The 19,491-nt window shown below is 43.4% G+C and overlaps 2 protein-coding genes across 2 annotated transcripts in view; one reads left to right on the forward strand and one right to left on the reverse strand.

Annotated features, from left to right (window-relative positions):
- Window positions 1-18,883, forward strand: part of MYO19 (myosin XIX) — a 19,349-nt gene extending 466 nt beyond the window's left edge. The window contains exons 3-25 of the mRNA XM_026861808.1: window positions 1,121-1,265; window positions 2,033-2,181; window positions 2,415-2,528; window positions 3,303-3,435; window positions 3,650-3,719; window positions 4,083-4,185; window positions 4,398-4,494; window positions 4,961-5,037; window positions 5,409-5,499; window positions 6,539-6,710; window positions 7,044-7,117; window positions 7,210-7,331; window positions 9,056-9,169; window positions 9,545-9,721; window positions 10,637-10,783; window positions 11,257-11,364; window positions 12,169-12,239; window positions 13,165-13,274; window positions 15,096-15,259; window positions 15,798-15,927; window positions 16,112-16,197; window positions 16,521-16,826; window positions 17,804-18,883. Of these exons, the coding sequence (XP_026717609.1) occupies window positions 1,121-1,265; window positions 2,033-2,181; window positions 2,415-2,528; window positions 3,303-3,435; window positions 3,650-3,719; window positions 4,083-4,185; window positions 4,398-4,494; window positions 4,961-5,037; window positions 5,409-5,499; window positions 6,539-6,710; window positions 7,044-7,117; window positions 7,210-7,331; window positions 9,056-9,169; window positions 9,545-9,721; window positions 10,637-10,783; window positions 11,257-11,364; window positions 12,169-12,239; window positions 13,165-13,274; window positions 15,096-15,259; window positions 15,798-15,927; window positions 16,112-16,197; window positions 16,521-16,826; window positions 17,804-17,932 (2,889 nt within the window). The 3' untranslated portion in view covers window positions 17,933-18,883. The remainder of the gene's footprint in view (window positions 1-1,120; window positions 1,266-2,032; window positions 2,182-2,414; window positions 2,529-3,302; window positions 3,436-3,649; window positions 3,720-4,082; window positions 4,186-4,397; window positions 4,495-4,960; window positions 5,038-5,408; window positions 5,500-6,538; window positions 6,711-7,043; window positions 7,118-7,209; window positions 7,332-9,055; window positions 9,170-9,544; window positions 9,722-10,636; window positions 10,784-11,256; window positions 11,365-12,168; window positions 12,240-13,164; window positions 13,275-15,095; window positions 15,260-15,797; window positions 15,928-16,111; window positions 16,198-16,520; window positions 16,827-17,803) is intronic.
- On the reverse strand, window positions 18,624-19,488 carry ZNHIT3 (zinc finger HIT-type containing 3; the record flags this gene model as incomplete). Its single annotated transcript, XM_026861809.1, has 2 exons — window positions 18,624-19,112; window positions 19,383-19,488. Coding segments are annotated over 2 exons (297 nt in total), but the record flags the coding sequence as incomplete, so codon positions are not given.
- Window positions 19,489-19,491: the final 3 nt, after the last annotated feature.

Raw genomic sequence — 19,491 nt, forward strand, 5'->3', positions numbered from 1 at the left:
TTTTTTTTTTTTTTTTTTTTTTTTTTTTTTTTAGGAATGTGTTAATGGGGTGTTGCAGTGTGTTTTGCCCTTTATTAATGAGCTTAGCTCAGTAGAGGCAATGCTGCTAACTAAATTTAGCACTTTTCCTGTATAAACAAGGTGATACTGTTCATTCACTTGGTTAACTTGTAAAGAATTGCAGATTTATGCTAGTAAATGCAAATGAGGAGGGTTACTTTGGAGGACTTTCTATCAGGGAGAAGTCGAACAGAAAATATATAGAATGTAAAAATCAGGACTGGCATCTTTTCCCTTCTTCATGTTTCCTTCTAGCCTCTCTTTGTTCCCCCTGAAATGACAAACAGGACCTGAAATCTGTCTTCTGGCTAAGTTTTCCATTACGTTTGTACAACAAATGTGTCCTTCCAACTGATATTGTCAAGGACGTGGGAGCCCAGAGGCTAAGATTTAAATACTTTAAGTGATTCAGAGGGTGCAAATCTTCACTTAATGCAGGCCAGTTCTTACAACGTCACCATTTCTTTCCCCTGGCTGCAATGTGTGCCCTCTGCAACTTCATTCTTGGGGACCCTCAATCCCTGCTCTAAAATTGAAAGTTTCTGCTAGGAAAATGACATATGTGTTGGGCCACAACAGCTTTCAGCTCTGCCTTAGCCTCTGGAGCCAGTCCTTCCTGCTTCCTTCTGCCCAAGGCAGTGTTTGCACCAAATGAATGAGGTTCACAGGCTTAGAATATGCCAGCTGAGAACATTGTAGAAGTGTGTCTGTGCTGAAAGACCTGCAAATTGCAAGTGCCAGGTAGTGTGAGTCTAAGGACACATTCTTTCTGAGTGCCTATGCTTCCAGCTACAATTACCAGTGATGAATTCAGTTTACAGACAGTGTTGTCAGCCTGCCATCTCTCACATGCTTGGTAAAAACAGAGCACCCTATGGGAGCCATCGATGCAGGGGAGGGCAACTGGAAGGAAGAGTAGCTCAAACGTACTAAGTTATGACTCCTGCTGAGACTGAACTGTTATGTGGAAGCAGTAAAAGAGCTATAAACTATAGTGGATGAGGTGAAAGTCCAGCTATATTCAGCTTTTTGACTGGTGCTGATCTAACATCCCCTCCAGGAAAATGGCCAGAAAGAAGATTCTATCATCCAGAATGACCTCAGTGAATCATTTGAAGAAGAAGTTAGAGCGTTCCTCAGCGATGAAGAGAAACTGCATCTTTTTGATGACCTCACAAAAGTTAATCCAGTGACAACTACCACAGGTAAGCAGCCAGCCAGGGGAGGTTCTCTTGAGGAGTCACTTTCCCTGGTGGCTAATATACAGTAGTTACTGTTCTCATCGCCTTAATACTGTCATGAGCACAGTGGTTAAAAATTCAAAGCCTATTATTCAGAGCCTTAGAAAGTCACATTTGTTTTGGCTGATTTTTTTTTTTTCCAAAATACTTCTGCTGTAGATTCCACCATGCTGGTCCCTTATCACGCTCTGCACACAGAGCTCACATCTGGCTCAGGTAACCAGGGCGTGGCTGAGAGTTAATGCTGTTGAAGGACTCTTGTGTGACCTTGTGATTGCGGTTTGGTGTTATATGAACGTATCAGAAAACGAGGCTCTAACTTAAATATCCATGAAATTCGTTTTAGAAAGTAAATTCCTCACTGCACTTTTGAAGATGATCCTGTTAAGAGAAGCAAGCTAAGGCCCATTCCCAGTGCAGATGGGGAATTCTTGCATCTCTTTGTTCTGCAAGTCAACAGATTTGCTTTCTAGGACTGTGTGAAACCTTATAAAAGCACATTTAAGGATGTATTGAAAGGAATAGTTAGCAGATCCCTCCCTTAATATTTTTAAAAATAAGGGCAACTCTTCAAGTCATTGTTATGTATATTAGACCTATATCACTCTCTTGATCACCTCATTCTCTATTAAACCTAATAGGTAACATATCTGAAGATTTTTATTGCAAACAGAAACAAGAAGAGTCAAATACACTTTCCAAAAGATGCTAACAGAAGGTGTGTCTTTCAGTTCTGAAATGTCTTCAAGCAAGATACACAGTAAACTTGTTTTATACAAATGCTGGCTGCAGCCTGGTGGCTTTAAATCCCTTTCAGCCCATCTCCTGCCTCTACTCACCTGAGCTTATGAGAGAGTACCATGTTGCACTTCGGCCTCAGGTAATCCTTATATTTGAAATAACCGTCCTTCCGCAGAACCCAGATGTCAAATTCTTCACAATCTTTATCAGCAAAATAATCCTAAAGGATAACACCCATTTCTAGTCAAATCTGAGTTCTGGTAACAGAGCAGTGCTGTTTTCAGATAAATGTGAGAAGATCTTTGCTGTCTATTGCTGTTAAACTGTGTAATTACTGTTCTCTTAAATATGAATATTCTCTTTTACTGCCAGGATTTAAAACCTCACATCTTTGCAGTGGCTGAGCAAACCTACAGAAACGTCCAAAGCCAGCTAGACCCTGTAAACCAGTCTATAATTGTGAGTGGAGAAAGTGGTGCTGGGAAGGTAAGGAGACTTTTTTTATGACATTGCTCTTAAGGTTTGAGAATTGCTAGCGATTTGCAGTGCATAGTATTTCAGCGAACAAGCAAAGACGAAGAAAAAAAAAATTCTGACAGAGCACGTAGCCAGTCTGCTCTAGCATGACTCTTCAAATATGCGTAAAGCATTAAGTGATTGCTGCAGTTAAATAGACTCTACTCAATAGAGCTGCTCTTTCAGTGACATCTGTAATTTCTGGGAGGGCTAGAATGGACTTATTCCACAGGAACTGCACCTGAGTTAATGTCTGAGCCCCGGCTGTTAGGAGCTAGTGTGGGCAAACCCTCCGTACAGAGCTGGAAGCAGCGGAGAGTTCAGATCCTATCCTGGGCTCTTCTGTAGTGGGCCATCCCTATTCAGGAAGATATCGAGGATATTTTTAAGCCTAAGAACAAATTGATTTGCTGAGTGTTAATGACTCTAAGTCCATTTATATTCAGTTCATCTTAAGATACGAGCCGTTAATTCTAGCTGAGTTTCCAGATGGTTGCATCTTGATAAAACTGCCATTCAGCAAAGCACTCCGACTCCAACAGCATTTAAATGTGTGTCTGTTGCACGCAAGCATATGCACAAAAAGTTTCCACTGAACTAGAGCTACAAACCTGACACAATTACTCCCTTTAGCATCACCGCCAGCTGCATGCTGTGTTTTCAGAAGCTAGTGCTGTTTCACTAACAGACATAACTAATAACGTGGTGAAAACAAAGGCCTATTGTCAAGCCTTTCTCTTGCAGACCTGGACATCTCGCTGCCTTATGAAATTCTATGCTTCTGTTGCTGCTTCAGTTATCTCCCCAAGAGGCAATGAAACTGTGGAAAGGATAGAGAAGAGAGTGTTGGATTCCAACCCTGTCATGGAAGCATTTGGTAAATGAGGCTTTTTTTAACAGCAAGAAGTAGTGGCCACTGTGGGGAATTTTCTTTGTTAATACACAGGTCTAAGCTAGCTCTCGGTCCTCCTTAAAAGACAAACTCTTCAAATACTGGAGCTATACACAAATGGCCCTTAATATCTATATGTCCTACACGGAGGAGTGGAACCACTCTGATTATGCTGTATCTGTCACTGGCAATTTCACAGGAAATGCATGTACCCTGCGGAATAACAACAGTAGCCGTTTTGGAAAATATATCCAGCTTCGGTTAGACAGGTAATAATTACTGTGTAAAAACCTTATCTATTGTCTTGTTCCTTTAAATCTCTACAAGCCTGATTCTGAAGTCTGCCATAGAATATTTTATCTGCCTTTAGAACATATTTTGGTTTGCTAGAGGTTTATATCTTGCTTTTTTTTTTTTTTTCCTGCAAGCTCTCACGCTGATTTCTAAAAGAGAGCAATGCAAAAACGGAGATGCAATTAAGAACTCTGAATAAAATATTACATTAAGCTTGCACAAAACTGAAGGTGAACTGCAAAGCATTCATAGTCAGTTGGTATCGTGACAATGCAACATCTATTGGATTCTGTGAGGAACTTTTGTTGAAGCCTTTGCTTTTTTTTTCCCCCCTCTAGATTCCACCATCTGAGTAGTGCTTCCATTCAGACTTTCCTGTTGGAGAAGACCAGAGTTGCCTATCAGGCCCCCAATGAAAGAAACTTCCATATTTTTTATCAGGTTTGCCTTCTGTTAATTTTGCTAGATGTTTCTGACAAACAGTGGGGATGAAATCACCAGATTTAGCACAGTTGCAGCTTTTAATATTTAACAGTTTCCCTGTCTGCCATGCTTCCAAAATAAATCAGGCTCCCAGTACGTTATCCTTCATTGTCTGTGAGCTGTAAATACCAAAGGCAGAATTCAGTTGTTACCTTGTTTTCTGTCTCCAGATCACAAAAGGTGCTACTGCAGAGGAGAGGCTGGAATGGAACCTTCCAGAAGGGGCTGACTACCGCTGGCTGCCAAATTCTGAAAGAAACTTAGATGGTAAAGATTAGTTGCACAGACTGTCCACTAATAATGGCTGTGACTTTAAAGGGAGGCAGGCAAAAAGCGTGTCTGTCCTATTAAATCCCCCGACCCAGGTTGGTCAGCCGACAGCAGAGAGTTTGCAAAGCCACCTGCATTAATGCGATTCTTTTTAAGTTTCAGTTTGCACTATTAAGAGTTTTCACCTGACCTAAAGCCTGGTGAATTTGCATCTCTCTGTGGCTATGTTTAGAAACTGTCTTGTCTTTGGATGTGCTTCAGCAACCCGCTGCCTAACTTCAGAGCCCCGCAGAGTCAGTATTAAGTCAGTGACTTAATTATTAATCCCAGCTTGTACTCTGGGATTTACCAAATTCCTTGATCGTTGGCAATTCCAACCAAACTGGACGTGCTGTAGAGTGTTGGGCTCGCCTGTGTTTGTGTGCATGGCATTCTTTAAAATAGCACTTGTTTGGCTTTTCAGAGGACTGCTTCGAGGTGACCAGAGATGCAATGTTTCACTTGGGCATTGACTGCTCCACGCAGAACAATATTTTCAAGGTCAGGTACAAAGCATGGTCACCACGAGGCTGCTAATGATGTTTGGGATGTCTTTTTAGGGTGGGATTTCTGCAGAAGTAAATCCGTGTCAGTGGACAGAACGTGGGTCGTTTGGTGCTCCAGACTGGAGGGCCTGCAGCTCCACAGCCAGATATTAGATCTCAACTAAAAGCCTGCACCTGTGAACTTTAGCTTTCCTTCAGTAATTGCAGCATTAGGAATTAACATAGAAGCTTGAAATCTGCTTGGGGGTTTTTTTTGTGCAGAAATGTTTTGACTTGTCCTGTTTGTGTGGCTAAGGGAAGGCTAAGAGGACGCTGCCTTGGAGGGGAGCTCTGCTTTAGGAAACTCAAGGATTGGTTATATTTTAGGTGTTGTCAGGCCTTCTCCATCTCGGGAACGTTCAATTCTCTAATCCAGTGGATGAGTCTCAGCCCTGTGAACTAGAAGACAAAACCAAAGGTGAGGTAACAAGCACGCCATGCTCCAGAGAGTCTTGTTATCTGAGTGCAGGTGCCTAATGGGAAGGATTACTACACTCTCCTGCTTGATAGGAGACTATCAAGGTCAAGCACAACCCAAAATTTAAGCGTCCTTTTGTTCGGTACTTCATGGTTTCAAAGTACTGAACAAACGAAAGCCTAATGCTCCCCTGCTGGGAGAGATAATATCCTTCTGTTACAGGTTAAGGCAACGGCAGCATTAGACAGTCATTTTAGAAGGATTATTAGCAGAACTGTTGCTCTTGATTGTAATCTTATGCTGACATCACAAGACTTACAGAAATCTGACCCGGAGTGGAGAGCAGGGCTCTTAAAATTAAAGCTTTGACATTTTCATGATAAAGCCTAAAACTCAAAACAGCAAATCTATTAAATTGTAGCACAGACCATAGGTGGCTCTGCATGTCTTCAGGAGGTTTGTGGATCTAGGTTCCCTTCAGAACTACAACACTGTCCTGAATAGTGAAGTTTCCTACTATTATTTCACATGCTCTGAATTCACACTACTTAACATTCAAATAGTTTTGCATACAGCTCAGGTTAGCAAGATCTTAAATGCTTTGTTAGCAAATATTCATGCTTCTACATTTCCTGACTATCCCCCAAATCCCTGACCAGTTTTTTTCTGGTCATGATTGTTTGATTTGCCTATCTGGATTTTAGAGGTGTCTGCTCAAAAAAAGGTGAAAAAGTAACAAAGACATAGCTAGAGAGTGCTCTCTAAAATGCCTACTTCAGTGTGGCAAACTTCAGACTGTCTTGGTATTGTTTCATTTGAAATAGAGTACCTAAAATTCTAGAGGTACTGTACATCCAAATTAAGAGCCTGCTCATCCAAGTTTGGGTAAAAAGATTCAAAATCCACATTTAAGTTGGTGAGTTCATGGAAGTGTCATTTTTCTCTACTATCTCTGGACCTTCCATAACTTCAGAGGGGCTGCGTTCATTTGACACTCCAGATAACCTTGCAACATTGGGTTTTTTTTTTCCTGAACAAGATTTTGTGAAGACTGCTGGAGATCTGCTGAAGATACCCGTCGAGGAACTACTGGAATCATTAAGAATTCGAACAATAACAGCTGGAAAACAACAACAAGTCTTCAAGAAGCCGTGCTCCAGAGCCGAATGCGAGACCAGGAGGGACTGCCTGGCCAAAGTGATCTACGCTAGGTAAGGACACGTAGGCCTGGTTGCTTTGCTAATCTGTAGAATTTTTGTGAGGGAATAGGCAGGCCGGAGGGATTTATTTTCCCTGGTTTTCTGCTTGAACTCGGTAAGGGTGTAACTCTCCTTTCCCCTCTCAGCCTTGATTCAGTTGTAGGTGCAGACACAGCTGCTGTATCTGATAGAGAGATCTTCAGAGAACTGCTGTTTCATGTCAGCAGGCAGCATGTCACAATATTTTGTTTTTTTCCGTGTGATACTGGTATAAATGGCAGTAAAATAACACTACTTGGATTTTTAGAAGCAAGCACTTTCCAACTAATCCAGTTGTCATTGCAGATTGTTTGAGTGGCTCGTTTTGGTCATAAACGAAAGCATCTATGCAGACCCCTCAGCGTGGACCAGCTTCATAGGTATGGTTATTTAACTGGTTTAAGGGAGTAACCCTAACTCCTTCCAGCTATTCTTAGACCAAAGTGGCACTGTCCTCCCACACTCCTTCTAGGTTTGCTGGATGTTTATGGCTTTGAAGCCTTCCCTGAAAACAACTTGGAACAGCTTTGTATTAACTACGCCAATGAGAAACTGCAGCAGCATTTTGTAGCACACTATCTGAAGGCACAACAGGTAATACCCCTAACATTAAATGTTAAATATCTAATTTTAAAAAGGCACTTTTTGTCTCTTTAATTGTATTTCTGTGCCTCTGGTCAGATTGCAAGCTTTAGTCGAGTAAGTAATGCCACAGAAATCAGTAGGATGTAAGTAACAATTGCTTTTTTAAAGAGGAGAGTGTGGGGCAGTTGGTGGAATGAGACAGCTTGCTCTCTTGCCTCCTGGAATTCTGTTCCCTATTACAGAGCTCCATTGGCTCTGGGGCCTCTTAAACTGCTTTCCCTCAAAGAGCTGAACACTTAAAACTAAATTCTTGAGGTAAGTGTAGCCTAAATTGAGATTCTCTTGGAAGCTGCTGCTTAGAGCCACGTTAATTCTCTTCATCAAGCATAAAGTACCTAAACAGGCAGGGAGCTTCTAGACCTGAGCTTACTGTGAAGGCAGAGTGCCCAGCAGAACCCTGTAACCCAGCACGTGGTACCTGGCAGAGACCTTCTGCCCCAGGAGAGCAGCTCCAGAAAGCCACTTGGCATGCTGGTACCTTTAAAGACAAAACCACACTGTGCATCAGCTTTTATTTTTGACTGAGGAGGTACACGAGTTGTTGTTTCACAGTAGAGAAGGTATTTGCACCGTGCTAAATGCATTGCAGTCACTCGCCTAACTGGTCACACACGGCTTATTCCAGCTCTCCTCTGAGTGCTCTGAAAGCTACAGAGTCCCTGCCAGGCCTGGGCTGCTGCTCTAACAGATGTCCTCCCGTCCTCGCTGAATCCCTCCACATCACACACACATTACCACAATGCTCTTTGCCATCAACCGGAATCTGGGGAATTATTTTCTTTATGGCACCGACATGATGCTACCTTCTGCCTCATGACCTAGTTTTATCAATTTATTCAGGAGATAAATATCTCTTGGACCATAATTTCATATGCCCAGCCTTTTTTTTTTTTTTTTCCTTGCCTGCTCTCATCAGTATGCCAAGGGTTAATGGGCAGTGAAGATGGAAACCAAGTTCAAGCACACAATTACTTTCCTTGAAACTGATTCACGACCTCTGTTTATAGTGCCCCTCCCAATCACTGCTGCCCTCTTGCCTCTCTTGACCTGGCCGTGTCCCAAACCACTTAAACGCCATTAGTGGCTGTGCTGAGCAAGCTTTTAGCAGGAGACTTTTAAACTAACTGGCTGGAGCTTGTGCTTGTTAAACACTCCTGATGGTTTGTTCTGTAAATCAGCAGAAATATTGAACAAATTATTTCCACCGGTATCTTTCTCCAGTTCCTTTTGGATCAGGATTTGGTTTAAATGGAGCTCAGCTAGTAAAGTCTGGCACACAGTGGTCGGTTCAAACCATGTCCCCATCTAAGGAAGGAGTTCTGTGTGTGCCCTGCCCTTCAGAGCAGGACTCAGTACAGCCAGGAGAGCCTCTGTTTACTCTGCAGAGCAGCCTTGCAGATAAATCTGTGAGGTTCCCAAGTAATACTTAAACAAATTGTTCCAGCAGGATCTGCCGCTACATACTCCAAAGCTACCTGAGGTAGAATATCCTTGTTTGTTTTGTTTTGTTTTTTCTCAAGATTGGTATTGAACATGAACTGAGCTTTGGATGAGCAGGCTGAGCCTGGGCTTAAGTTGTTAAACAGTAACAGCATCAAACTGTGAAAAGGGACAGAGTTGTTTGAGCTCTAGTGCCCTCTGCTGCAGCATAACCAGTTTCTCTCTTACTTCAGGAAGAATATGCAGCAGAAGGCCTACAGTGGTCTTTCATAAACTACCAGGACAACCAGAACTGCCTCGATCTGATAGAGGGCAATCCTCTCAGCATTTTTTCTTTGCTGAATGAGGTATGTGTGGATCTAAAACCCTACTGCTTTTGGCCTAGTTGCCTTTCTTCTGTCCCATGCCACCAAAGAAAACATGAAAACTATATGAGGAAACTTGTCAGCTATGCAATTTCTGCAGAGCTTATTTTTCAGAACAATCATGACACTGCTTCCTCCTATTCTGTCTTTTTTCCTCTGATCCTGGATGTTCTGATTCAAATATAAAGCCTCAATTACATTTTTTATTCCCCTTCCCCTCAAGATTTCAGGTCTTGCATACTCAAATCCACTCTAAAAGTAAAACGGCTGTGATTTTAATGTAACATGTCTCAGCTTTTAAAGAAGTTCTTCATGAGAAATAAGAGATGCTGCAATTTTGTCTCGTTTGCTGTGCAGGAGTGCCGTCTGAATAGATCCTCTAACACTGACCTGTTTCAAACTCGGATTGAGAAAGCCTTGTCTAATAATCAATGTTTAAGTCGAAACAAGTTTAGCAAGAAGCCTAACTTTATTATTTCACATTATGCTGGCAAAGTCTGCTATCAGCTGGCAGCAATGGTGGAGAAAAATAAGGTAGGTGTTTTCAGAAAGAGCTGTTTAAAAAGACAAACCAAAAAAATCTTACAGACCAAAAGCAATTTAAATCAAAGCACCACTAACAAGCATATTCAGCGGTGCTTACTGGATTATACATACCTTGCTCCAGATAAATCCTTCAGGCCACGTAAGACCGGGTAATGTTCTTGGTCTGATTTTCAGCGAACCGTCACTGGCATAAGCAAATGCTTTGTTAGCAGACCCTTCAGCTGAGGATTTAGTGGACCATGTTTCACTAAATCAGGGCTTCTACCATTCCTGAAGAATCCTGAGACAATGCAGAAGGGTTAATGGCATCAGGGCATTTCTATAACCATAAATAGAACACTTCATTTACCCCCAAAGTTCGGGTAAGTTTGTGAGAAACAAGCAACTACTCAAAGACTCAACTACTGAAAGTACCAGAAAACTCAAGTTTTGGCCTCGATTTGCCACCAGGGAATAAGTGCAATAGTCTGCAGATATGAGTGTCCCTTGTCTGACATCGACAGCAATTATGGCAAGTGGTATTAGGTGATGCAATGAGATACCATCTCTTAATTAAAAGGAAGACTTTCTAATAGCTTTTCTAATGTCTGCTGCAGACTGCCCTATGAGGATTAAACTAGTCCTGAGACTTCTAGCTCACTTAAGTTGTATAACGAGAATGATGTTAGGAGCAGTTGTACGTTTGACTGGATTTGCCAATTCTTCAGCCAAACACTGGTTTTTGTTCCCGACTCTGACCGTGAATGAACCTATGCAGTCAGATTTGAAACTACAGCTGTGGTTTAATCAAAGTTGGCATCAGAAATACTATTCCATCTATATATGTGGAATTTTTAGTCATTTTCAAAGGTGGCAGGTTTCTGCCTAAGTCCAACTACTAATGAGTAATGTCTGTGTTTGCAGGACCCCATTCCACCAGAGCTGGTCCATGTTTTGCAGAATTCTAAGGACCCTTTACTTCAAAAATTATTTCCCATGACAGAAAGGAACCAAAATAGCATCAAAACCCAGAACAGAGCAGCTGTTGTTACAGTGGTGTCAAAGTTCAAGGTACATTCTATTCAAGTTTCTGCTTTCTACTGCTGTCTTCATAACTAACGAGAACAGAGAATCGTTGGGCCAAGATCAGTAAATGTTATTAAAATGAAACAGCTGTAAACCAGAAATAGCTTCAGACTCCTGATATTCTCTAGGTTTTAACTCACTCCAATTTTACCTTTTCCTTTAATAGTTGGGCCTCTGCCTTTCTGAGGCTTCTTCCTACCTCTGCCTCTTGAAGGATTGGCTTCAACTGATGGCCCTGCTGTGATTTTGGAAACTTTCTGAATTTACCGTCAACAGTTTTACTAAAGCATCCATGGAGGGGATTTTTTTGCTCAAGCTGTCCTTACGGAAGAGCTCTGCTAATTCTGAGTCTGTAAGGCCATCCTTGCAAAAACCAGCTTCATTGTTTTTGTAGGCCACTGATTAGCTAAACTACCTGTGGAGGAATCCCTAATTAAACCTGTATTTGTTTGCTACAGGGTTCACTGGAACATCTCATGCAGATTTTGAATAGTACCACCCCGCATTACATCCGATGCATCAAGCCCAATGCTGACTGCAAGGCAATGACTTTTAAAAGAGAAGAGGTAACTTTTCAGAAGCCTTTCCTCTCTGAGTCAATGAGAAGCTTCCTAAAGCCATTGTGCAGGGCTTTGCTTTGGAGCTCTTACGATCTTGAGTCACTCACAAAGCTCTTTTCACAGCACATTTTGAAATAGGTTTTTTTTTTTCCTCCTTTGGAGCTTCCAAGAGAAACATCCAGTATCAGTGATGATGTTTGTCTGAAATGGAGCTAGTACGCACAGCAGCTCTTCCAGGTGCAACTTGTTGCTGTATGAGAAATTCTCCTACCAGAGCGCTCCTGGGTTCATCTGAGGTGCCACCATCCCAGCCCTCAGAATAGATAAAGGTGATCTGACGGCTCAGCAGCCCCGGTCACACAGACATCTCGTGGTGAATGCCCGCAACAAAACTTTGCTTGATCCTGGAGTCTAGTCTAGGACAAGTGAGATGAGATCAGCTGACAAGCATGTCCTTGGGAGCAGAGCAGAGCTATCACTAGAGAACCTCATCTGATGTAAAAACAAGCATGGAGTAGTGCCGCATTAATTTTAAACACTCGGAGAATTTGCTGATTGCATGCAAGTAGTATTAAAATACCAACGCTGGGTTTTCATAATCGCTGCCGTGGGGCAGCGCGGGGTGTGGATACCACAGGGGAGGGCACTCGAGGACTGTCCCTGAGTTAGCACTACCTTGACCCTACTCCGGGTGTTACTCGGAGCAGTAGTAACACCCTCGTTCCGCAGCCTGGGGGCGCCCAGCAGGCGAGCTGTGGCAGCAGCTTCCCCAAAGAGCAGTTAACTCAACCAGCTCAATTTATGCCTCAGGTTCTCAGCCAGCTTCAGGCGTGTGGAATAGTCGAAGCCATCACCATCAGTGCGGCGGGCTTCCCGATTAGGTAAGTCCGAACTTCTTAAGCAACAACTTTTATAATCCGTTTCAATGGCAATTAGTGGTTATTCAGAAGAGCTTATAAGCAGGAAATCCAAGTATTTTGCAGTCTGTTTCAGACCACCGAACTACTGATTCTTTCAAAGCTGTCTGAAGAGTTTTGCTGCCTGCTTGCTTTTAAGCTAATTTGAGCACCTCTCTTTCTTGTTTTGGAGACAAAAATAACCTGTCACAGATCTGGACTGTTGTTCTGTGTTTTGGATAACGAGACTGTGCTCATTCAGCCAGTCCAAAAGTGCAGTAACGGCACAAGCAGTGCTAGTGCAACTTGCATTCAGGACCAAAAAAACCCCCAAAAAATATATATCAGAGTCCAGATGTGTTTATAACCCACCCCTGGTCTGAAAGCTCACTGTACCTTCCCAGTCTGAGAAGCTGATGTTTGTGGACTGTCATGTATTAAAACTTTCTATTTGAATGTGGCTTCACAGGAACACTTACAGTGATTAAAATTAAATTTTAAATAGCATTCATTAAAGTGTAGTCATCTCATAGTCGAGCATCTCATCGTCAGTCGCCTCGCTGGGCTTTCTTGCCCACCTTTGGGGCATGGAGAACCAAGGCCCGAGCTGGTCACGTTTCTGACAGCTCAGTACTGATGGGGTGAAGCTCACTGTTACCATAAACGAGCACGACTCCTGTCCAGTCTTTGTTACAGGCAAAATTCAGTTACTGGGCAATAGGCAGCCTCCTGAATTTCTCCTCAAAGTCCCCATTTTCTTGCGTGTTGGTGACTACACAGGCATGAGGCTGTGTGCATTCTGTGCACTGGATCTTTGAAGCCACTCTGCCACTTTCCCCCTCAAAGGACAGGTTATTTACCACGTAGTAACTGATACCTGCCTGGAATTAACTGTACGTTTGTCTGTCAGGATCCCTTTTCAAAGTTTCACTGAGCGCTACGAAATACTGAGAAAATCACGTGGGCCCAATAAAAACAGAATGTGTGATAAGAGCAACTATCATACTGCTGAGAAAGAAGGTACGTTTCTTTAGCTAATCCCTCTGCTATCAAGTAAAATTATCACTGCACAAACTTGATACCGCATAGATCAGCTACAATTACTCAATTACTGTATTCAGCACCAGGGACACCACTATTCTCAAAATATTTTTCTAATCTATCACCAACCTGAGTTTCTAACCTGCCTGATGCTTACAGCAGGCTCTCGTGAAGAGGTGCATCTTACTGCTGGTTTTCTGCGTTCCTCTTGGGTAAAACAATTACAGTTATAATAGTGTTTGGGGTTCCCCCCAATATCATTTGATTTAGAGTTGGTTCTTGAGTAGACTTGCAAACCACTTACCTTTTCGCTTATATTCCTTCTCCTTCCTTTCTTTTTTTTTTCTCCCACCTTGTTTTCTTGCTGAACACACTGACCTTCTACTTACCTGGATGCTGCTGCTTCTTCTCCCTTTTGCAAACTTCTGTATGCGATTCTTTTTTCTAAGCAAGAGCGAGGATGGACTTTAAAAACCACAATCCAATCTACAAGGTAACATCTCTGGTATGAACCTCTGAGAGAAGGAGCTCGTCAGGTGGTTATATTTAGTATTGAAAGTTAATAATATTTGAAAGCAACCCCCTTCTGTCACCCAGATTAATCCCATCTTCACCCAGTGGGTTTGCTCAGTAACCAGTAGAGGTGGGAAGCAGGACCAGTAGGAACCAGCCTATGTCAGATAAGTAAAATGGCTGGAAATCTATTCACCTTGCGGAAATGGAATGAAGTAATGAAGTACAAGCTTGGAAATTACTTACACGCCATATCTTTTTCCCTCAATTATAAACCCATTAGCTGAAATGCCTCTTTGTGATAGGTCGCTAGTCCTTTTTATCTTAGCAGGTAATAAGCTGCAAACAAAGCAAAACAATTTCCTAAACACGGGGATAAGCTTTAGGTTCCCTTATCAGCCCAGCCCCTCAAACACCATCATAGTCACCAGATGTCTTCCTGTAAGCAAGAATTGCTTATATTTGTTTTCAGTACCTTAAAATGCTCTCATCTCCTTAGAAATATTTATAGCAGAAAAGCAAACAGTATCCAGGATGGAAAGATACAAAGACCATCACGTTCCCGCATTGGGCATGCAGAAACTCATGCAGCATTGCCTTGACCAACACAATCTCTTTCAAGGACAGGTCTGAATTAAGTCTAACTCTATTTCCAAATAGATTAATCTGGCTAACCTGTTTGTCTCGTAACGTAAAATCTTGTGTACTGTGTCCCAGAAATGGTTTTAATAACCTTTTATTGCTGCAATAAACTTCTGCTTAGTACACGTCCCCTTAGCTGCTTCTGATGCCCTGTGAAAGCTGTAGAATTTTCTGTTCCTGCATCTTTCAGCACATTAAGGCTACGAGTCTAATTCCTTGCTTTTTGTTCTTTGTTCCCAACTGCTTTGAGATTTGGGTAGTTCATCAGATTTTTCTTAGCTGCTCAAATCTACTCTTAATTGCTTTGCTGTTGCTTTCTAACGTTTCCACGTAGGACGCTGTGAGAGCAGCTGAGCTCCCCAGTCTGTTTCATTGTCTAGATCTACCCAAACCAGCGTTTGTTACCTGGGGTGGGTTAGAATGGGGTGGTAAGACAGCACCCAAACACACCACGCTGGGTTTCTAGGCTTTCACATTTTTCCTTTGAACGCAGCTAGATCTAGTGCTGTCTCAGCCATCGCCTCCTCCCCTCTGGGTGCAGGTGTATCCCCCCCTTAAACAGCCAAGAAATCTCAGTGTAAAGATAATTACTTGGTCCCGATTGCCCAGAGTTGTGACACTTTCTCTTCAATGCTTCACCTGCAGGCGAGACTCTGGCGGCGGGTGATGACAAAGCATCACGTTCTGTTGTTTTTGAGATCCTTCAGAATGTTGTTACAGAACAAACTACCGCTGAGCAAACAGGGAACAGAACAGGAAACGCTTCAGTGTATTGTGGCAAAACCAAAGTATTTATGGCTAATTCTGTGGTAAGTGCTATTTCCTTGGCGAACAGTTCTGGAGTGTACCTGCACACTGGAGATTCTGGCACAGATTATCCTTGTGGTTTAGGTGATGCCAGTGTGACCAGAATTTGGCATTTTCCTTCCTGTCTAGTGGTGCCAGTACCCTCCCAGTTCCAGTAAGGACTGGCTTTCCTTAGCCTCAGCTGACAGGCCTGGCTATTCTGACAGGCCTAAGCAGGAGGAGACTGGCACTTTTGCAAAGCTTGCACACTGGAGGACGCAGCCATAACAGACCCCTTTAACTGAGCTAGTTTTAAGCCAGCTGCTACTGTGACCACTGTGAGTGGCCACTTTTACCCCCCAACACTCTCTTCCCCCTCAGATACTTATGTTTTCATTTGACATGTTATCTAATGAGCACTAATGAAGTGTTCTCACTGCTAAAACCTAACCCAACACTTCACTGGAAGGCACATGTGGTTTTCTGACTGTAGAAGAGGGAAGAGTTGTGAAGACGACTCCATCCCTGAGTATTAACTGCAGGCTCATGTCCCCAATGCAGCTGGAGCAACTTGAAGCCAGAAGAGCAGAGGTGTTAAATGAGAAAGCATTTTGCATTCAGTGTTGCTGGAGAAAATTTAAACAGAAGAAACTAGTGAAGGAGCGATGGTCTGCAACTGTCATCCAAGCAGGTAATTTGATAAGGGTGTGGCTGCACATATGGAACAAGTACCATTTCCAGTTACACTGGATGTTTAAAGTGGCAGGAGTGGTTATGTTAATTAAAGGGGAAGGCTTAAGTGCCATCTCTCTTACGTTGTGCGCAAGAGCTTCTGACATTCTTTGTACTCAGATTTCTTTTAATTAAATCTTCAGCTATTCGCTCCTGGTTAGCCAAGAGTCGCTTCCAGAGGATGCGCAGGGCTGCAAATGTTATTAAGCATGGCTGGAGGAAATGGAAAGTAAGTACATTGAGGCAGGAAAGCATTGAAATTGAGTGACTCAGGCCATTCAGTGTTTGGGAGAGAATCTACCTCTGTCAGGTAACTGTACAAAACCATCAGTTCTCCAGAGAACTCTTCTCCAGCGCAGAAGATGGATGCCAGTCCTCTACAGCTGCTTCTAGAGCGGCAGCATAGTGCCTTGCCTTCATAAAAAATGTCCCAAAGGGTGTCCTGTACCTTAAGATGCCCTCTTTTTTAGCCTCTTAATTTTGTAGTTTGAAATTTTGTTCAAGATATTTGAGAATCTTGTTCAAGAATATTGTTCTGCTTCTCTTCATCAGGCAAAAATGGCTGCGTTAGCAGCAGCAGAATTGGATGAGGGCGATGAAAAGGCATTCTTGGTTCCTGGAGCTCCCGTGATCTCGGCCAAACCGCCTTGTTCTTTGGAAACAAGCTGGCCTCTGCGGGCAATAATTCAGTTCTGGCCTCTGGGCCTCGTCCTGGCTGCTGCACCCGTTACTGTACGGGGACTCCGGAGGGACCTGTCGCTGCTGGCGAGCCTCAGAGTACGTCAGAGGAGCGACTGCTGCAGGGTGGAAAGCTCTTCCTTCAGCTGTGGCATCACGTCCATCAGAGCCCTCCCGCAGGTAACAAACCTAGCGGTAACAAAGCCACTGGTAACACTGGTAACACAACCAGCGGCACCGCCAAGCTGCCGCCAGCGCAGGAGCTTGAACTCTGCTGCCGAGCTCAGCAAGGCCGAGCCTGCCCTCAGGTGCAGCCCCCTCCTTCCATAGGCCCAGGTGTGCGAGGATGACTCCGCTGTCAGGTCAAGCGAGACACGGGGCTGAGCTGAGACCTTCAGCTAAGCATGAAAACTCTCCTTAGGCTCTGTCCTAGGAACAAACTGCTCAAAGCTCTGCTTTAGAAAGGTAGAGCAGAGCATTCCCACACGGGATCTGCTGTGACACATGAGGTATTTCTTCTGCTTAGGGGATCCAAGTTGCACAACAGATGAAGATGTGAAAAAACCCCTCTGCTTGGGGAGAAGCCACCGGGTGTATTAATACCCCAGTAAGTCTTTATTCACTATGCAGACAGCTGCACAGACTAATTACCACAGAGGACTTTCAGGGCAGAAAGCAGGGAGCAACCCTCAAGTATTTAATCTCCTACGCACATGCTGAACGGTCTGATACCATTCACAAATGAGCCCCAACCCACACTGGCTTCTCTCAGAAACTGCACTCTGGTTACTTTACACCTGTGCTGGGGTTTTTGTTGATAAATTTTTGAGGTGGCGTAAAATTATGCGTGCAAGAATGTAGCCTGGGCCTGGTCACAGTTACTACAAATAGGAAGAAGCAGTACTACATTCAGTACTGACTAAATACTTAAGTCCTCAGAGTTTAAGCTAGTTTCGGCTCAAATTACAGTATTGGTGCTCTCTGTAGTAATATTTTCTCTTAAATTCACTTGTATTAGGACTCCTTTGGAGGTCGTCCTCCATCCTCGTTCATATTCACCAGCTGATCACATACTAAAGCATTCCTTAGTTTGAACAACAAAATCAGCTCAAAATCTGGCAAAAAAATCAACTGACCTCTCCACCTTTTTCTTGCAGGGCTCCATCAGGTTCCACTGTAAGAAGTCTCCCCTGCATTACGCTAATGTCAGCCCCCACACGGATGCCTGTTCCATCACTGGATTTAACCAGATTTTATTGGACAGAAAAAAACTCCTTCCGACGTAGGTTTTGGCCATCTGCATACACTGTGTTTTGCCTTCAGGGAAGGACGGTCTGCAAGCTGCTGCTTTCAAATTACTCAACGTCCATATCTGCAGCTACCTCAGAGCTTTCTGTATTGATGCATTGTACGTACACTATAATATACTTCAAATTTAGAGAGCGTTGGGGGATGCATTCCTCCTCTCGCACGCACATATTAGAGGAAACATCAGTACTATGAGAACACTCAACATAATTAAAATAGATCAAGTGCTTTAAGTAATATCTACTTGAACTGAACACTTGTGGCAGTACCTGGGAGAAGAGGCTGGTGATGAGAGAGCAAGTAAGGCTGAATTCTTGTTGAGAGCTGCAACTCTATTTGGATTGATTGTGAGCGTTCAGTAACGTAACACCTCTGATAGACTGAGGAGGCAAGTAGCAGTCAGCTCTAACACTAATAGCAGATGTCTCAGGGAAAAGTAAGCCTGGACTCTTGTCTTTTTATTGTCAGGACCAAAAGATACATACTCACAACTGCCACGCGTTGCTGGCGCTCCCTACAACAGCCTTACCTCTGCCAGGGTCCTCAGCAAAGGGTCTGGAAAATGTTCGGCTCTTCTGTGTATGCCACTTGAAAATAAACTCTTAAATATCTTGTAAAGGTGTCTGACCAGCTAAGGTTTAGTTAACAAAAACATTTAAGATCAGCTTGTAGATTAAAATAAATGCAAATATATTTAATGTTGTTATTGGGGAGCAATGTTTCCCATGGTTAACAGTATTTCTGTACCAACAGGCAGCAAGTCCACAGAACATCAGGTTTAATTCCTAGTAATTAGAAATCTGCCCAACACTATGGCACTGTTTATCAACTTTAAATTGAAAATTAGAGCACTGATATCCCGAGCAAAGCGTGACCAAATCTTGAGGAAACAGACAGAATGGTGCTGCCGAATCTCTTCTGTCAGAGGGGAGAAATCTCAAGGAAAGAAAAATGTTCCCAAAGTAGCTCACTCGGGAAGAATGTTCTCCTTCTCGGGAGGCTCGACAATTCTCAAACAGCAGTCTGCAAACTCAACGAATAATGGCTCCTGCATGTACTTTTTCATGAGAGAGCTTTTGTCTTCTGCTTGATCGACTGTCAGCAGTAGCTGCCTGAGATGTGGATTCAGAAGCAAGTCTCTCAGTTCTTCTGATTCCCCTTTAAAAAAGAAGATAAGCAGTACTAATCCAAAACAGTCACAAATGCGGTTGAGACCACCCTTAGTTTGCAAATAAAATTTCAAAGAGACGCGGTGAAAGGGCGGGTACCTGACATTTAAATCTTTAAGACCTTGCAGGGAACTGCAAAACGGGGCTAAACCGCAGCGCTCCGTGAAGAACTCGCGGGAACTGCGCGTGTCTCCGCGTGCTCCGCTGACGGCCCGCGCCCACCCGCGCCCCCCGCTGACTCCCGACTCCCCGAGGTTACCCAAACGCTTGAGCTTCTGCAGCGGAACGCGGTCCTGCTCCTCATCTTCTGTCAGGATGTCCTCCACCGACCAGGGGCTGGCTGCGGGCGAGGAGAGCCGAGCTGCACG

The sequence above is a fragment of the Athene cunicularia genome, assembly GCF_003259725.1.
Source record: "Athene cunicularia isolate RWA chromosome 19 unlocalized genomic scaffold, athCun1 chr19_part1, whole genome shotgun sequence".
NCBI classification, from domain to species: Eukaryota; Metazoa; Chordata; class Aves; order Strigiformes; family Strigidae; genus Athene; species Athene cunicularia.